Source organism: Xiphophorus couchianus, chromosome 16, assembly GCF_001444195.1.
Source record: "Xiphophorus couchianus chromosome 16, X_couchianus-1.0, whole genome shotgun sequence".
Lineage (NCBI taxonomy): Eukaryota > Metazoa > Chordata > Actinopteri > Cyprinodontiformes > Poeciliidae > Xiphophorus > Xiphophorus couchianus.
The window spans coordinates 3,144,378-3,159,524 of record NC_040243.1 but is presented as its reverse complement, the minus strand read 5'-3'; the positions used below and the strand labels follow the sequence as shown (position 1 = coordinate 3,159,524).

Below are 15,147 nucleotides of genomic sequence, written 5' to 3'. Positions count from 1 at the left end.
TTGTTTGTTTTTGTAACACAGATTTGGACTCCAGCCCAAGGCGACGCGATCGATTGGAACTTATAACCCAGGTTTGCAAAGCGTCAGCTGACAAATTAAACTCCACGATGTTTAATCCTCTCCAGAAAAAAAACATAATGGTGCATCATCACAGCAGCTTGTGGTCGAGGATAAATTAATTTAAACAAAAACAATAGTAGGACTGCAACTAAAGATTCACAATTAATCAATTAATCGGATTTAAAATTAGCATATCTCAAGTTTCCATTTAAGACATTTTAGAAATATGTTAAAATATGTGTACATAAGGAAATAAACAATCCTTTAGTGAAAACATTATCATTTGTAGAAAAGAATCTGGAGCTTAAAAAATACTTCTAAGAACACTAAGCTCAGCTGTTTCTGCTTGATTTAATAAAGCGCAGGACTAATTTCTTGATTATATTTTGGATTAACTGATTAATAAAAGGTGCTTAATAGAAAATAGTTTTATTTAAAGAATTTGAACCAGGTGAAACTAAAACTATGTTTTGGGTAAACAAAGTTTTTGTTGGCCTTAAATGCAAAATGTGACATTAGATGAGTTTCCATTAAAGACATTGTTGATATTCTGCTACGGTTGAAAATATACAATTTCACAATTTCCATTGAATAAGAAATGCAATTAAAATCACACGTAAATAAGTTTGTTCACGCAATGTCATAATCCTGCTACTGCTTCCTGTCTACGTCTTCTTTGACGTTTCTGCCAGTAGTAACATCCTCTTCTTTATCATGTGACTCCTGTGATGCGGAAAAAAAAGTGTTTCTATTGCAGTTTTGTGAAATACACCAATTATGATGCGGCTGAAAAACAACCTGCAAAAACATTTTATCGAAAGATTTGAGTGCAAATTTATTTTCATAATTCCAATTTGCGTAACTTTATGGTGAAATCGAACACAGCTTCTGTTGTTCTTTCAGCAAACAGCCTTTTTTGGATTTGTATAATCCAGTTAACAATTAATCAAAAACTAAATTAGTCGATGATTATTTCAGTTATCGATGAATCGTTTTAGCACAAACTAAAAAAAACAACATTTTCCTGCAGACCTGAAACTCTGCAGCCTCACAAGGCTAAGTTTGTCTCCTCCCTCCAGAGTCATGACAGGAAACACGTCTCCTCCGTCTGACAGGGCGACCCTAGAGGTCGTCTGCAAACCTGAGCTCAGGAGGCGAGGCTGGAGACAGGTCAGAGGTCACATGACAGCTACTGCTGCTGCCATCATGGCTGTCAGGCAGGTCAGCTCCAAACGACCAGCAGAGCATCGCTGCACCTCTACAGTAACACGACGTTTAGCTCCAGACACAGAAACACAAAATCGTACCAAATATTTCTGTCTGGTTTCTGCAGCTAATTTCTTAAAAATAAAACAAAACAAACTTACAAGTAACTTTTCATCAAGATACAGGAGTTTGTTTTGACTAAATAAATCCTTAATATTGATGAAAAGGTTCTAATTCCACTGGTAGATTATTTCATTTATAATGTCAGAAAAATGTTGAACTTATACGTTTTCATTAATATTAAGGAATTATTGACTCCTGAATCTTTTTTAAAAGTTATTTATGAGTTTGTTTTGTCTTATTTAAAGTGCAGTAAGAAATTTGCTCCAGAAACCAGAAATACTTGGTAATATTTAATGTTTCTGGAATAAATTTGCTAATCCTGAGTCACAGCAGCTTCACCTGCAGCTTTCCTTCATTAGAGTAAAAATATAGGGAATATTACACAATAAATCATTATGAAATTAATCTATATTTTCCTATTTAATCTGGATAAATTCACGGTTTCAGATTGCTTTAATAATCCAACCCTGAATTGTTTCACAGCTGAGATAAAGAATCAGAAATTAATCTACAAATCAAGATTTCTACTTACAGTTTTTTAAATAAAAAATGCATTTAAACAATATTATTTCTTTCAACAACCTACAGAAGATTTTAAACGTACATATTTAGTCACAGAGATTTAACTTCCTAAATGCAAAGTTTTGCTTCATTGATCCAGAAATATTTGTGTTTAGTTTCACACTAATAAATAAATTAAATAACTTTTCTTTGTCAGATTTGGTTGTTAAATGCTCAGTTAAGAAAGTTTTCATCACTTCATGTTTTCCTGAGTCTGAGTTATTTTTCCTCTTAGATGAACTTTGGAAACATCAATAAATGTTTAAATCAGAAACTTAGTTTCACTTCGAACCAAATCAGGATCATGAAGGTCCTTAAAGAGTCGGTTTTAGCAGAATCTAGTGATAAAATTATCCATTAACAAACCAATAAATATAAATAAATATTTTATAAGTGTTTCTGCATTTGATGAAACACTTAAAATTAAGTATCACTGATTTAATGCAGATAAAAACGGCTTTGATTTGATTGCTAAAATAATATTTAATAACATAATTGTTATATTTATATCTCTTTCAATCAGCTCTTAATTTGTCTGCAATAATTACGATATAAAACCAACTAACGTTTAAAATATAGTTTTCTTTTATTCACAAAAGATCAGAATATTTTCATTTCACTGAACTGAGGGGAAAATTGACTCTTTGGATTGAAAACTTTAAACTCATTTTCATTTGGGGTCAAATCCTTAAAGGGCCGGTTGTCGCAGGATTTAAACTACATAATGGTAAAATATGACATCATTTCATATTGATGTAATTTGGCAGATAAAACCTGATTTGATTTGACTGATAGAATAATATTTAAGCACAGAGCTTAAATATTATTTTATTTCCGACTCGGACTGAACGGATTCGTTTGTTTCTAAAACTGCAAATAAAAACAGCGCAGAAAAATTAACGTTATTTGATCAGCAAACGTCTTCCGTTCCCTGATTATAGAAAATCTACCGGAGGGAATCCCAGTGAATGGGAGAAATCCCAGACTGAGCAGAAAGTGAGATTTAAATCGAGCTGCAGAGGAAGCAACGGCCAGGCTGAGTTTTTCTCTCTTCTTACAGATAAAAATCCTCTGAATCCTCAAAATGAAGTTGTTCTTTTCTGGATTGTTTCATTTAAAGACAAAAAACTAAGATTTGTGGTATGTTACAAGATTTGTGTAACTTTACAGAACGTTACTGTAAAGTTATTTAGAGTAACATTTTCTTTAATCGCCTGCTTGTTATTACCAATATTTACATTTCACAACAGATGCATCTTAACCACAAAAAGATTAAATATTACCAAATAGTTTTGGTCTAGTTTCTACATCAAATATCTTAGTTCACTTGAAACAAGACAAAACTAACTTACAAGCAGCTTTTCAACAAGAAGTACAAGTTTGTTTTAAGTCTATAGTTACTTAATATTAATGAAAAAGTTCTTGATTCAATGGCAGATTTTTTCACTCATAACATGGAGATAAAGTTTTGTCACAAGTGAAAAATTCAGCCACTGGAACCAGAACAAATAAAATATTTAGTTAAAATAAACTTCTTATCTTATTGAAATGTTACTTCTAGATTAGTTTTGTCTCATTTCAAGTGAACTAAGATATTTACTCCAGAAACTAGATAAAAAGTACTTGGTAACATTTGGTGTTTTTGCAGTGTAGTTATTTGATTGTACTATAAAATGGCACCAAAAAGCAACACATCATACATTCATAAATAGAAACAAAAGCAAGTTTGAAATCCAAAATAAAGCAACACAGCAACAAAAAACAGAGCAAATCAGAATCAGAATAAGGTAACAGAAGTGAGCACTTTTATCTAGTTTCTATTACACTTGAAATAAGACAAAACTAACTTTTCACAAGATAAAGCAACTTGCTTTAAGTCAATAACTCTTTAATCTTGATATTAAAACAAATATTAGCTCCACTGGGAGATTATTTCTCTCATCAGACATTTCTCCCATGAACTAGTACTTTTAAAATTAAGATTAAGGAGTTATTGTTTTACAACAGGCTCTTATATCTTGCTGAAAAGTTACTATGGTCTTATTTCAAACATAGAAACTACAAAAGTACTTCAAATGTACTTGGTAAATATTGTAGTTTTCCAGTGTAGTTACTTAATTGTGCCATAAATCGCCAGAATGTGTCCGGAAAACCCATCATGACCCAAAAACTAAATCTGAAATCCAAAGAAATCCCAAGAAAACCAAATCAGCAGTAGAAGCTACTACTTGCTCAGACTTTGCATTCCGCTGTGCTGTTTCTGCATCGACTGAAACGCTGCAGAAGTTAAACTACCAGTTGCGCGAGCATCCCGGAAGCTCCAGACGCGGAAAAGTTTGCGAGCCTCTGACTTCCTACCTTCCAGGCAGCAGGTCCTCCACAGGCCCGAGTGGGTCATCACCTCCTCGTTCTTCTTGCTCGTCTCGTTCTCGCTCATCGACTTGGTCCTGCAGACGCCGCGGGAGTACAGCCAGTAGTCCGTGCCGACCGCGATGGTCATGAGGCTGAAGGCCGCGAAGGCGCCCACCGTGGTCAGCAGCATCTGGACTCCGCGGTCGAACAGACCCATGTTTCCGCATTCCATGAAAGGGGGACCCCCTTTCCTCTTGATGTACAGGAAGTAAATATTTGAAAATTTGCGGGACCAAACCAAGCCGAAAAAACGGGCTAGACTCGAGCGGAAGGAGAGGGAGGAAGGAGGAGGAGGATGCGGTAGGAACCTTATGGTTGCGTTGGGTGAGGACCTCCAAAAGAGAAAAAATGAACGACTAAATTTAGGGTTTATGGAGAGGAAGAGGCAGGAATGTCTCTCCCTCTGCTGCGGGTTTCACTTTTTCCTCTAACAGGAAGCGGAAAACGTCACGGCCGGTAGCTGCAGAGGTAGCCCCCACATGCAGCGAGAAACGCTGCAAATGTGGATAAAAACACGGAGTTACAGAAATGAGTTAAAACCTGAAGAGGCTCAAAACAAACCTGCTTCCTAAAGGCTGGAGCGGGATTCACATGAGATCAGCTTACAGCTCAGTATCACTGCACTGTTAGCTAATATTACTAATAATTATTATATTCTAGAGGGTTTGTTAGTCGGTTGAGGGTCATAAATGAATGACGGAAGGCATTTCTCTCGTTTTAACAGAAGAGAGTAAACAATTCAAGTCCTCTTCCCAGGAACAATCTCTCAAATCAACACGATGGAAATGAGGAACTCAATGATGAATTAATTCATCGGCAGGCCAGGAAAACAGAAATATCAGAAATAATAAGAATGGAGGGAGGGAAGGGGGGGAAATAATACAAAATATAAATAAATAAATAATAATTAACCGCTCAGATTTTCCTTTTTTCTAAAATTTTGGTCTCCAGTTTCCATATGGAGCCTTAGAGCTCTGGGCAGGTTTCCGCCGAAAATGGGGGTCTGCGGTCAGAGGAGGCTCGGCCGTCGACGATCCGGAGAGAGCGGGGCGCATCCGGCAAGGCAAGCCGACCATCACTCGACATAAAGCCGACAGAAGAGCCAGGAGGACGGGGAGTCAGAGTGGGCGCCGATGGAGGAGGAGGAGGAGGAAGATGATGCTGCTGCTGCTGATGAAGCCGCCGCTGCTCCGGTATCCAAATTCACCGCGGCGGGATCACACCCAGGACAGTCCCGCTTGTGTAGTAGCCCTTGCGCCATGTATTGGGAAGAAGAAGAAGAAAAAAGAAAAAAGGAGCTCGGATGAACGTTGCAATGCTCCCCCTCCTCTTCCTCTGGTTCCTCCTCCTCTTCTTCCTCTCCTCTTCCTTTGCGCTCACGGATGGATGCGGGTTTGCTCGCTTTTGTTGGAAGAGAGGAGGAAGGAAGAGAAAAAAAAAATCTATATTACACAATCAGGAGAGGGAGACTGTGCTGGTGTTGTCACGATGTGTGCGTTCACACGCTCACTTCGGTTCCTCTCCGCTCAGTGAGAGCAGTTCTGCCGCTCTGCAGCTCGTCCGGAAACGCATAAAAAAATAATAAAATAATAAAAACATCTGCTGGGGGGATCTTCTCCTCTTCTTCTGGTTCAGTTTTTTTGGTAAATAGTGAAAATTAGTGGGTGAGATTTACGCATTTCTGGACCCAATTGTTGCAGCGTGCTCTCTGAAGCACATCCAACTTCACTTACTTCCTACCAAATAACTGATAAAACCGCAAATATCAACAAAAATGTAAAGATTTTCACTTTATTCAGGCATTGAATGTTTTATCTGATGATAAAATGTACATTTGTATCTTTGAATGTCGGATATTTAAGCAGTTAAGTCGCTGTTTTAAGCAGAGTGGTGCTGAAAGGACAGCTCCCTGCAGCGCCCCCTCTGTGGACTCTGTCTCCCTCTGCTGGCCAAACATTGTAACTACAACTGATAAAAACAGCGAATGCCCTCTTGTCCTTAAAAATCATATTTTCCTCTAAAGTTACACAAAATATCTCAACAAATAAATATCAAAGTAGTCCTATTAATACTAAAATACTTTATATAATTTCTATTTTAACTAAAACATTTCAGTGAAAGCAGTAAATCGGCCTCCTGTGCTGGAACAGAATGTTCTGTCTCCTTTACAACAAACTGTTTCATAACTGCAGCCAATAATAATCCATCCATCCATCCATTTTCTGTTCACCCTTGTCCCTAATGGGGTCGGGAGGGTTGCTGGTGCCCATCTCCAGCTACGTTCCGGGCGAGAGGCGGGGTACACCCTGGACAGGTCGCCAGTCTGTCGCAGGGCAACACAGAGACATACAGGACAAACAACCATGCACACACACACTCACACCTAGGGAGAATTTAGAGAAACCAATTGACCTGACAGTCATGTTTTTGGACTGTGGGAGGAAGCCGGAGTACCCGGAGAGAACCCACGCATGCACAGGGAGAACATGCAAACTCCATGCAGAAAGACCCCGGCCGGGAATCGAACCCAGGACCTTCTTGCTGCAAGGCAACAGTGCTACCAACTGCGCCACTGTGCAGCCCGCCAATAATAATCTGAGGGAAAAATAATCTTAATTTGCTTAGTGACTTTTTTTGATTGGTTGTGATCAAATTTATTTTTAAAAAACAGCAAAATACAGATAGAGACGAAAATATTTTGATAAACTCACATAAAACCTTCCTTCCTTCCTTCCTTCCTTCCTTCCTAACAACAAAGAAACAGACATAAAATCTTTTTAATCTCAATTTTACTGTTTTTATTTTAAACTTAAACTAAAATTTAGATTTTTTTGTACATATGAATCTTTTTCTCCCTATTTTGTTTTGTTAAGTTAATTTTTATAGGACATATCTCCCAATGAGATGAAAAAAACTTTAATTATCACGGTCTTTTTTTATTTAAACAGCTTTACTTCCTGTATGAAGTTACGTCTCCTCAGAGCCATTTGGTTTGTGGAAACGTTGCCAAGTCAGCAGCGTTTCCACCCAGAGTGTCTGACAGTGCAGAGTAACTAGTTACATTTACCTGAGTAACTAGAGTATTTTTACAACACTATACTTTTTACTTGAGTGTTTTTATTATGAAGTATTTTTACTCTTACTTGAGTCAAATTTCTGGATTTTCTACCCACTGAATGAAAAACAAAAATTGTTTTGCCTGATTTTGTTTTATTTTTTGTTACTTATATGAATTATTGTCATTTTGGTCCTAAAATACCAAAATTTCCACTTAATTGTTTATTTTGGTTCATCTGATGATGTATTTTTTAAATAATAAATGATTGATAATTTGATCAGTTACTCAGTACTTCAGTTACCTTTTACCAAATACTGTTTTACTTTTACTTGAGTAATCATCCAAGAAATTACTTTCACTTTGGCAGAATCTGCGGCGCCCTCTAGCGTTGGCGGCTTGTACAGCTACTTCCTGAATCATTTCAAAAGTTTGAAGCAAACATATGGAGACTATTTTCAGATATTACACATTTTCCAATATTGCTCTTATGTTTTTTTTACTTTGTAACTTTACAAACGGTCCCGTTTATTATAAAAACTCTGAACCATCTTTAGGCATCCGCAACTGAAAAAGTGAGAAAATTATGATATATGCCCGTTTACTGTCAGCCGGCGGATGACCTGGCAAAGAAATGGCGCTGAAAATGTGGGCGGGGTTTTCCTGATCATGTCAAACTTTGAACTGTCAGAGCAACGTAACGTTTTTATTTCATGACAGCGTGACTGTAATTCAACAAAACATCATAAAATCTGTAGACTCCGCTTTGCGCCGCTCCGCGAGCCGGCTGACAAATGGGGCGAACCCAGAAAGTTATAAAAGCTTAAAATGTTTAATTATAATAAGAATAATAAACTGGTTTGTTTGAACGGAACAAAGAATCTATTGAAATATTGAGTGGGAGGAACTCCTTTCTGTGATTGGTTGATGTAGTTAGCTGGTTTTATCTGATTGGCTGTTGGAGTTTCGCTGGTTTATGTGGGATTGAAAAGTTGCTTTGTTTTCATCTGTAGCAGCTAAACAGACGCGGCTCCGCTGACTGCGGGGCTGAACGGGTTAACGCGGGTGGGTGCGGTTCAACCTGCTGATGTGGAGGAACGGAAAACGAAACCGAGCTCAGATATGCAGGTCAAACCAGAAACTTTCTCACTGAGGCTCAGTTTGCAGGTTCAGCTCCGTAACTCCGCATAAAATCTTCTGTCCGCTCGGAGATTTTTGTTTTATTCATGCAGGAATAAAACAGGAAGAGGAGGAAATATGCCTGCAGCAAGGTAAGAGAAGCGCACAGACAAACTGAACTGAGAGAAAGACACTGAATAAAATGTAGTATCTTCACAAACAAACAATAACCGATTGATTTTTACGCAACTTTCCCTTTACTCAGCTCTTATCGCGAACTTAAATGCTTTAAAATCCATTTTAAACTCTTCATATGGAGAAGAGAAAGCGCCACATGTCTGTAGTAACACAGTGACGAATTAAAAGTATGAATGCTGAAGTTTTATTTTTAGATTAATTTGGGACAAACTTTGATCTGAGCTCAGTTCAGTGAGATTTGGGGACATCTAGTGGTCATTTCCTGGAACTTTTTAGTAAATTTTTCTTTATTTACTAATTACTTATTTACTTATATTTTATCAAGACGCGTCATTGAAAGGGCTTTAAATCCTGAAAATATTTAAAAGGTACATGACAGCGGTATTATAAAGGAAGGTAAAGAAAAGTTGGAATAAAAGACAGAATAAATGATAACCATCCTGTTGTTGAAACTCTAGAAGCTTCGCATGTCTAAAGAGCCACTCATGTTTTGAACATAACCAGTTTTCAGACGGTGTCAGGAGTAAAAAAAGGCTTTTATAAGACAAGGAAGTGAAAAGATGGTGGTGAGAATTTACTCTGCAGGTTATTCAGTTCAGCTTTACTGCAGTTACTGCGGTTTGAGGCTTCAGCCTCAGTCTCTGTTGAGTCTTTGTATTTTCTCTCTTTACAAGAACCAGTGTTGTGGTTTACACTTTATTTTATTTCCACATTTATGTGTGGAATGAACAATAATGTGGCAATACTTTATGTCTGGGTGTCAAACTGATTTTAATTCTGATTAATGTTTTCAAGAGCCAGAATGTAAAGATAAAACATTAATAAACTGTAAAAAATATTCATTTGATGAGTCCTTAAAACTAAATAATATTGAGCACATTTTCACATTAATAAGTCCCTCTAGAATTGTTAAAGTAGATTTTTATTCCCAGTGGTTCTAATTTAGAAATATTTGTACTTATGTATGTTTGTCTGCATATTTGGGCCATTATAGAGAAAAAAGGAGCAAATTTCTGCTCCCAAACTCTGACTTTTCTTCAAAAAACATGAAATCTCTGAGCTATTTTCTATAAAAATCTTGGAAATGTCAAAAGTTAAAATTTTTGACTATTGAAATTCAAAAATATCAAAAAATCTTTTTCCTTTAAGAAGATTTCTGAGATTAATCTCAAAATTTCAGATTTTTTTTTTTAAATTTCTGAGATCTAAAGAAAAATCTCCACAGTTTTGAGATTAATCTCAGAAATTTTCTAGAAAAAACTTGAAAATTTCTGAAAAAACTCTAAAAATTCAGAAACTTCCTTCTTTCTTACTGGAAAATTTCTGAGAACTCAAAATATTTTTTGGTAAAAATGCACTGCTTCTTTTTCATCTCCAATAGATGCCGTTGTAAAAATGTAATATTTATCGTTTGAACATGTTATTTTTCTCTTCTGTTGTTATTTTTGACATATAATTTGTGTTTCGTTCCACAGGAAGGAGCTAGCGGAGGCTCTGAGCCGCTACGTCTCAGAAACGCTGGCCTCCACGCAGCTGGCCAGCGGATTCTGTGCCATGTTCTCCAAATGGATGCTGTGGAGGGAAACCGAGTTAGACATGATGCTGGACATCAAGGACAGAGCGGACAAGGTGAACCTAAACATCAGCCACGTCACTCAGTCGGAGCAGAAAGGGAAGGCGTTTGTGGAGTACATGAAGAACAAGGTGAGCGGTCTGACGGCGGACAGCCGGCTGGAGGAGCTGCAGGGCGAGCTGGCGGCGGTGCTGAGCGACACGCTGGACGGGCTGCAGAAGCTCGCCTGCTTCCTGGACGCGGTGGAGAAGCTGGCGGTCACTTCGCTGCACGTCTTCGCAGAGAACCAGACGCTTCACCTGCCTGGAGACGTCGGTGCCGACGGCGTCCGGGCGGTCGTCACCGCCGCGCGTCTCATCTGCCCGCTGCTCCTGGTGTTTAAGAGAGACGCCGGCGTCTTCTTCCTGCCTAAACTCCAGAATGTGGATGTGATGGCTCACCAGCTGGACCGATACATCAAGACCGCCAAGAAAATCTGTGACAAGATGGAGAAAAGGTAACAAAGTTAAGATCTGGAACCAGAATCCTCCACGTGTTTCATTGGGATTCAACACAAAATACTGCATCACTTATGAAGCATTATTTTATTTTGAAATCTTTTAAACGGGACCTATTATGAAAACTTCACATTTTGCACAATTTTATTTATTCATTTATTTTTTCTTTACTTCCATATTTTATATTCATTGAGATATACTTATTTATTATTATTTCATTAAATTTTTGACCTGACTTTGAGAGTTGCTATTTTAAAAATTTTGTTGTGCTTTCTTTCGTGCATAACGAAAAGTGTTTTATTGTTGTTTTGTCATCCAAAAACCACTTGCTGCGTTCTTGTTGGTTGTGCAGAAGGCTCCACTAATGCTTTTCAAAGATGCACATTTGTGTAATTGTGCATCTGTTGACGCCCTAAAACGGCTCATTCTAACCTGAGCAGAATAAATTCTCACTACTTCAGAATGAGTTTGTGCAAACAGTGTAGTGAACGTATCGGTTTATAGGCCACAGACGGATCCTGACTGCTTCAAGGAAACACAATAGGTCATTTTTTATACTTCATTTAGCAAATAAAAAATCTTATGTGTGCATTTGGATTCAGCCGCTGCACTAACCCGTCTCTGCTGTGAGTCTCTGTCAGTTTGCCGTTTTGGTGGTTGATGTCCTGAACTTCGACTTCCTGTTAAAACGTGTCACTGTGTCTTTAACAGCTGCTTCAGTGACGTTTCCTTAAATCTGATGGGTGAAGCTCAGGTGAACCTCGGCGTGGATTTACCTGAAAATGATGTTCAGAGGATGTTGGATCACATTAACCAGCTTCATCAAATCAGGTTTGTGATTTTATCCCTGAATAACAACAAAAGATCAACTTGAAGCAGCTTCTGGAGGAAAAACTAGACATTTCATTTCAACTCATTATTTTATTTTCTTATATTGTGGTATTTATTAACCCGTTAACTGGCGGTGTCCCTTTCATGGGACAAATCTAGTTCATTTGAATACTCTGCCTTCTTTCGCCGCCAGTTAAGGGGTTAACTGTGTTTGTTTTTATACATATTTATTGTAAAACCCATAAAATTGTAGAATAAAGTAATATTATGACTTTCTTCTCAAAATATTTTGAATATTCTTGTATTATTTTGGTTTTATTCTCATAAAATTAGTACTTTATTCTGTAATTTTATTCTTTTAAATAATTTCTTACTATTACCCTAATATCTTCTTTAATTCATTTGTATTATTTTCTTTATCTCCAAAATGTGGGGCTGGAAAAATGTGAAAACTGAGCTTGAAAGTTCTTGAAAAGTCCTTGAATTTGTGGGAAAAGCGTCCGAACCCTACAGGACAGTGGAGGATATTTCACTTCCTGTTCTAAATAATGAATATTTTGAGTGAAATGTCTAAATTATCCGTTCTCTCTTCTGGTCTCAGGACGGATCCAAACTTTCGAACCGTCTTCCTGTTCCAGGACGATTCGCATCACGACTTCACGGAGGAGTTCAGCAAGCGCGAGCCGCGGATGGCGGCGTTCCTGAGCGAGCTGGAGGCGAACGCCGTCCAGCTGGACAGCATGAACAAAGGAGCCAAGATCTCCAGCGTGGTGGGCAGCTCCGTGGGCGCCGTCGGCGGCGTCCTCTCCATCGTCGGCTTGGCGTTGATCCCGGTCACGGCCGGAGTGTCTCTCGCCCTGACCATGACGGGGATCGGGATGGGCGTCACCAGCGGGGTCAACAGCATCGTCACCACCGCCACTGAGGTGGGCGTCAACCGCACACACCAGAAGAAAGCCAGCGAGGTTTTCCAGAGCTTCATGGACGACGTGACGAAGCTGCAGGAATGTCTGGAGGAGGTGATGCAACAAACCATCACCAAAATGGAAACCAGTGGCATCGACGTGGTTGTGGGAGCTGGGAAAGTTGTTTGTAAATTGGGAACAGTCGGGAAAAGTATTGATTCAATCGTTGATTTAGCTTCTGCTGCGAAACTGTTAAAAACCGAGGAGGTTGTGGCCAGCGCCGGGAAGGTGGTGGCTCAGGAGGGGAGCGCTGTGCGGAGTCTTCCCCGGTTGGCGTCGGACATCCCAGATGTGGGTCAGGCCGCCGTTAAAGGATCGCTGGCCGCCTCCAAGTCGGCCAGAGCAGGCCTGATCGCCGTCAACGCGCTCTTCCTCGGCATGGACATCATCTTCATCTGCAAGGACAGCATCAGTCTGGCCAGAGGCAGCGAGTCCGAGGTGTCGAAGTTCATCAGAGCCCGGTCCGCTCTGTGGAGCTCGGAGATGGAGTCGTGGAGGAAGATCCACAAATCGCTGAGCGCCGGCGTGCCGACGTCCGGGAAGAAGGAGGCCGTGCTGGAAACGCCGTTTTACCCCGACGCTGGGATGGGAAACGAGGAATAAACCGCTGACGCTTCATCTGAAGGGTTGTGCATAAAACTGATACGACTCTGTCATAAACATAAAACTGAACGAACATGAAGGAGTCGAATGTTTGACTGGTGTGAGGAGTCATCATTTAAAAGTGTAAATGATGACACTATTAATGCAAAGTTGATTCTTCTGATGCACTTTTAATGCAACTTTCCATTAAAAGTTTAATTATTTACAAAATGGCACTAATAGAAAACCCTTTATTTTACAGGATTGTATCTTATTGCTGCTGGTCATCATCACTGACACGTTGCAGGGAAACTAAATATGCTGTTAATCCTGTGATTTATGGTGAAATTAAAAGATTTGAATTCTTCTATATTATTTTAAATTAGTTTTTTTCATATATCCTTAATAAAGCGTAATTTCTGCAAATGCATTGAAATCCAAAACATCTTTTAAAAAAGAAAATTAATTTAATATTTTCTGTCCAGCAGTTTGATATTCATTAAATGCTAAGGAGAAAACTAACAGATTTACAAATGGAGCATTACAGCTTCACTATAATGTTTCACTTGATTACAGAGCTCTGGAAAGAATTATCTTAAATGATCAGCTTCTCAGATTTTAATCTTTATAGGTTTATGTTTGAGTAAAATGAACATTGTTCTTTTATTCTATGAACTACTGACATGTCTGTGAAATTCAAAGAACAAATTCAAAGTAACAAAAAGATGCAGTGATTTCAGTAAAGCAAAGAAAACAAGTTCATATTCATTTAGAAACAACAATACTCATGTTTAACTCGGGAAGAGTTCAGAAATCAACATTTGGTGAATAACATGGAGGTTTTTAACGGGTTCAGTGCAGTGGGCTTTTTCCAGAGCTGTATGTATAAAATATGATTAGAAATTTCTTTGGGTTTATTTCAGATGCAACAGAGATGGAAAAGAAAGGAGGAATAATGAAAACAAAAGGAGAAAATAAGAGTCTGTGAAGAAAACACTGTAAAAGTCTGCTTCCACACCTGCAGGACAGAGAAAAATACGTAATGTTTCTCCGTATGAATGTTCAGTAACGGGTTTCAGGAGCCAAAGACATCTAGAGAATATAAATATGGAAATCATTTAGTGGAAAATATGTAAAATACCTTACTAACCTCATTAATGATTAAATAAAATGTCAGCAGCAGCATTGTTTCATTATTTTTCTCAGATGCTTCCCCCACCATGTTACACTGGATTACATTCACACCATGAAACAACTTGAACATTCAGTTTGGATGGTTATTTTATTGAGTTTATATTGTTAGATTTGAGTTTAAAATTAAAGATAAACTGTTGAACTTTCTTACGCCTGTAGATAACGATCTGACCACAGGATGTGAACGCGTCAGACTTCCTGTCTCAGAAGAAGTCAGACATTCGCTTCACGCTGTGGGAAATATTTGCTCTTCAACTTTATCAGTTTGCAGCTGTTGTTTATGGTGAGCGTCAAAAAGTTAAAGCTGCACACAATTTATCATTTGGTCTGAATAATATGATGCTCAGCAGTCTGATTACACAACCACAACTGCATAATAAATGATACATATTTAAGATTTCCCCAAATTAAATGAGAGATATTGTCTTTATTGTCTAAAAACATTATTTTTTGTTTAATTGACGTAGATTGTGTAGCTTATTAAAACATTTCTGAGTTATATTACCTGAACTCCAGGTGGATTTGAGTCACAAATTTAATAATGAAATTACAAAATACTTGTCACTAAAACTGGAGTTTAACTCAAATGACTTTATTTGACTTGATGACACTATCTCACTCTAAGCATTGACTGTAAGAGGTTGTTGCCATTGAGTTGGGTGAAAAGTAAAGTCAAAATACTAGAATAGTAGAGAAATGTGTTCTCTTTTATGAGGTGAGGCCATTTTTTTTATTTTTTTGGCATATTGTGAAATAATTATTGGATTTAAA

General features: G+C 38.2%; 2 protein-coding genes across 2 annotated transcripts in view; one reads left to right on the top strand and one right to left on the bottom strand.

The window, feature by feature from the left end:
* cacng2a (calcium channel, voltage-dependent, gamma subunit 2a) overlaps positions 1 to 5,915 on the bottom strand; it is a 74,436-nt gene extending 68,521 nt beyond the window's left edge. Inside the window, exon 1 of the mRNA XM_028043090.1 lies at positions 4,309 to 5,915. Within this exon, the coding sequence (XP_027898891.1) occupies positions 4,309 to 4,534 (226 nt within the window). The 5' untranslated portion in view covers positions 4,535 to 5,915. The remainder of the gene's footprint in view (positions 1 to 4,308) is intronic.
* Positions 5,916 to 8,420: 2,505 nt separating this feature from the next.
* apol (apolipoprotein L) lies at positions 8,421 to 14,364 on the top strand. The gene is made up of 4 exons (XM_028043001.1): positions 8,421 to 8,688; positions 10,210 to 10,803; positions 11,516 to 11,635; positions 12,237 to 14,364. The coding sequence occupies exons 1-4, from the start codon at positions 8,675 to 8,677 to the stop codon at positions 13,201 to 13,203; spliced, it is 1,695 nt and encodes a 564-aa protein (XP_027898802.1). The 5' UTR covers positions 8,421 to 8,674; the 3' UTR covers positions 13,204 to 14,364.
* The last annotated feature ends 783 nt before the right edge of the window (positions 14,365 to 15,147 follow it).

Excerpts from the sequence above, each read along its gene's own strand:
- apol (XM_028043001.1), top strand. Across the intron at positions 10,804-11,515 it reads TGTGACAAGATGGAGAAAAG|CTGCTTCAGTGACGTTTCCT; the intron begins GTAACAAAGTTA and ends TGTCTTTAACAG. Across the intron at positions 11,636-12,236 it reads AACCAGCTTCATCAAATCAG|GACGGATCCAAACTTTCGAA; the intron begins GTTTGTGATTTT and ends TTCTGGTCTCAG.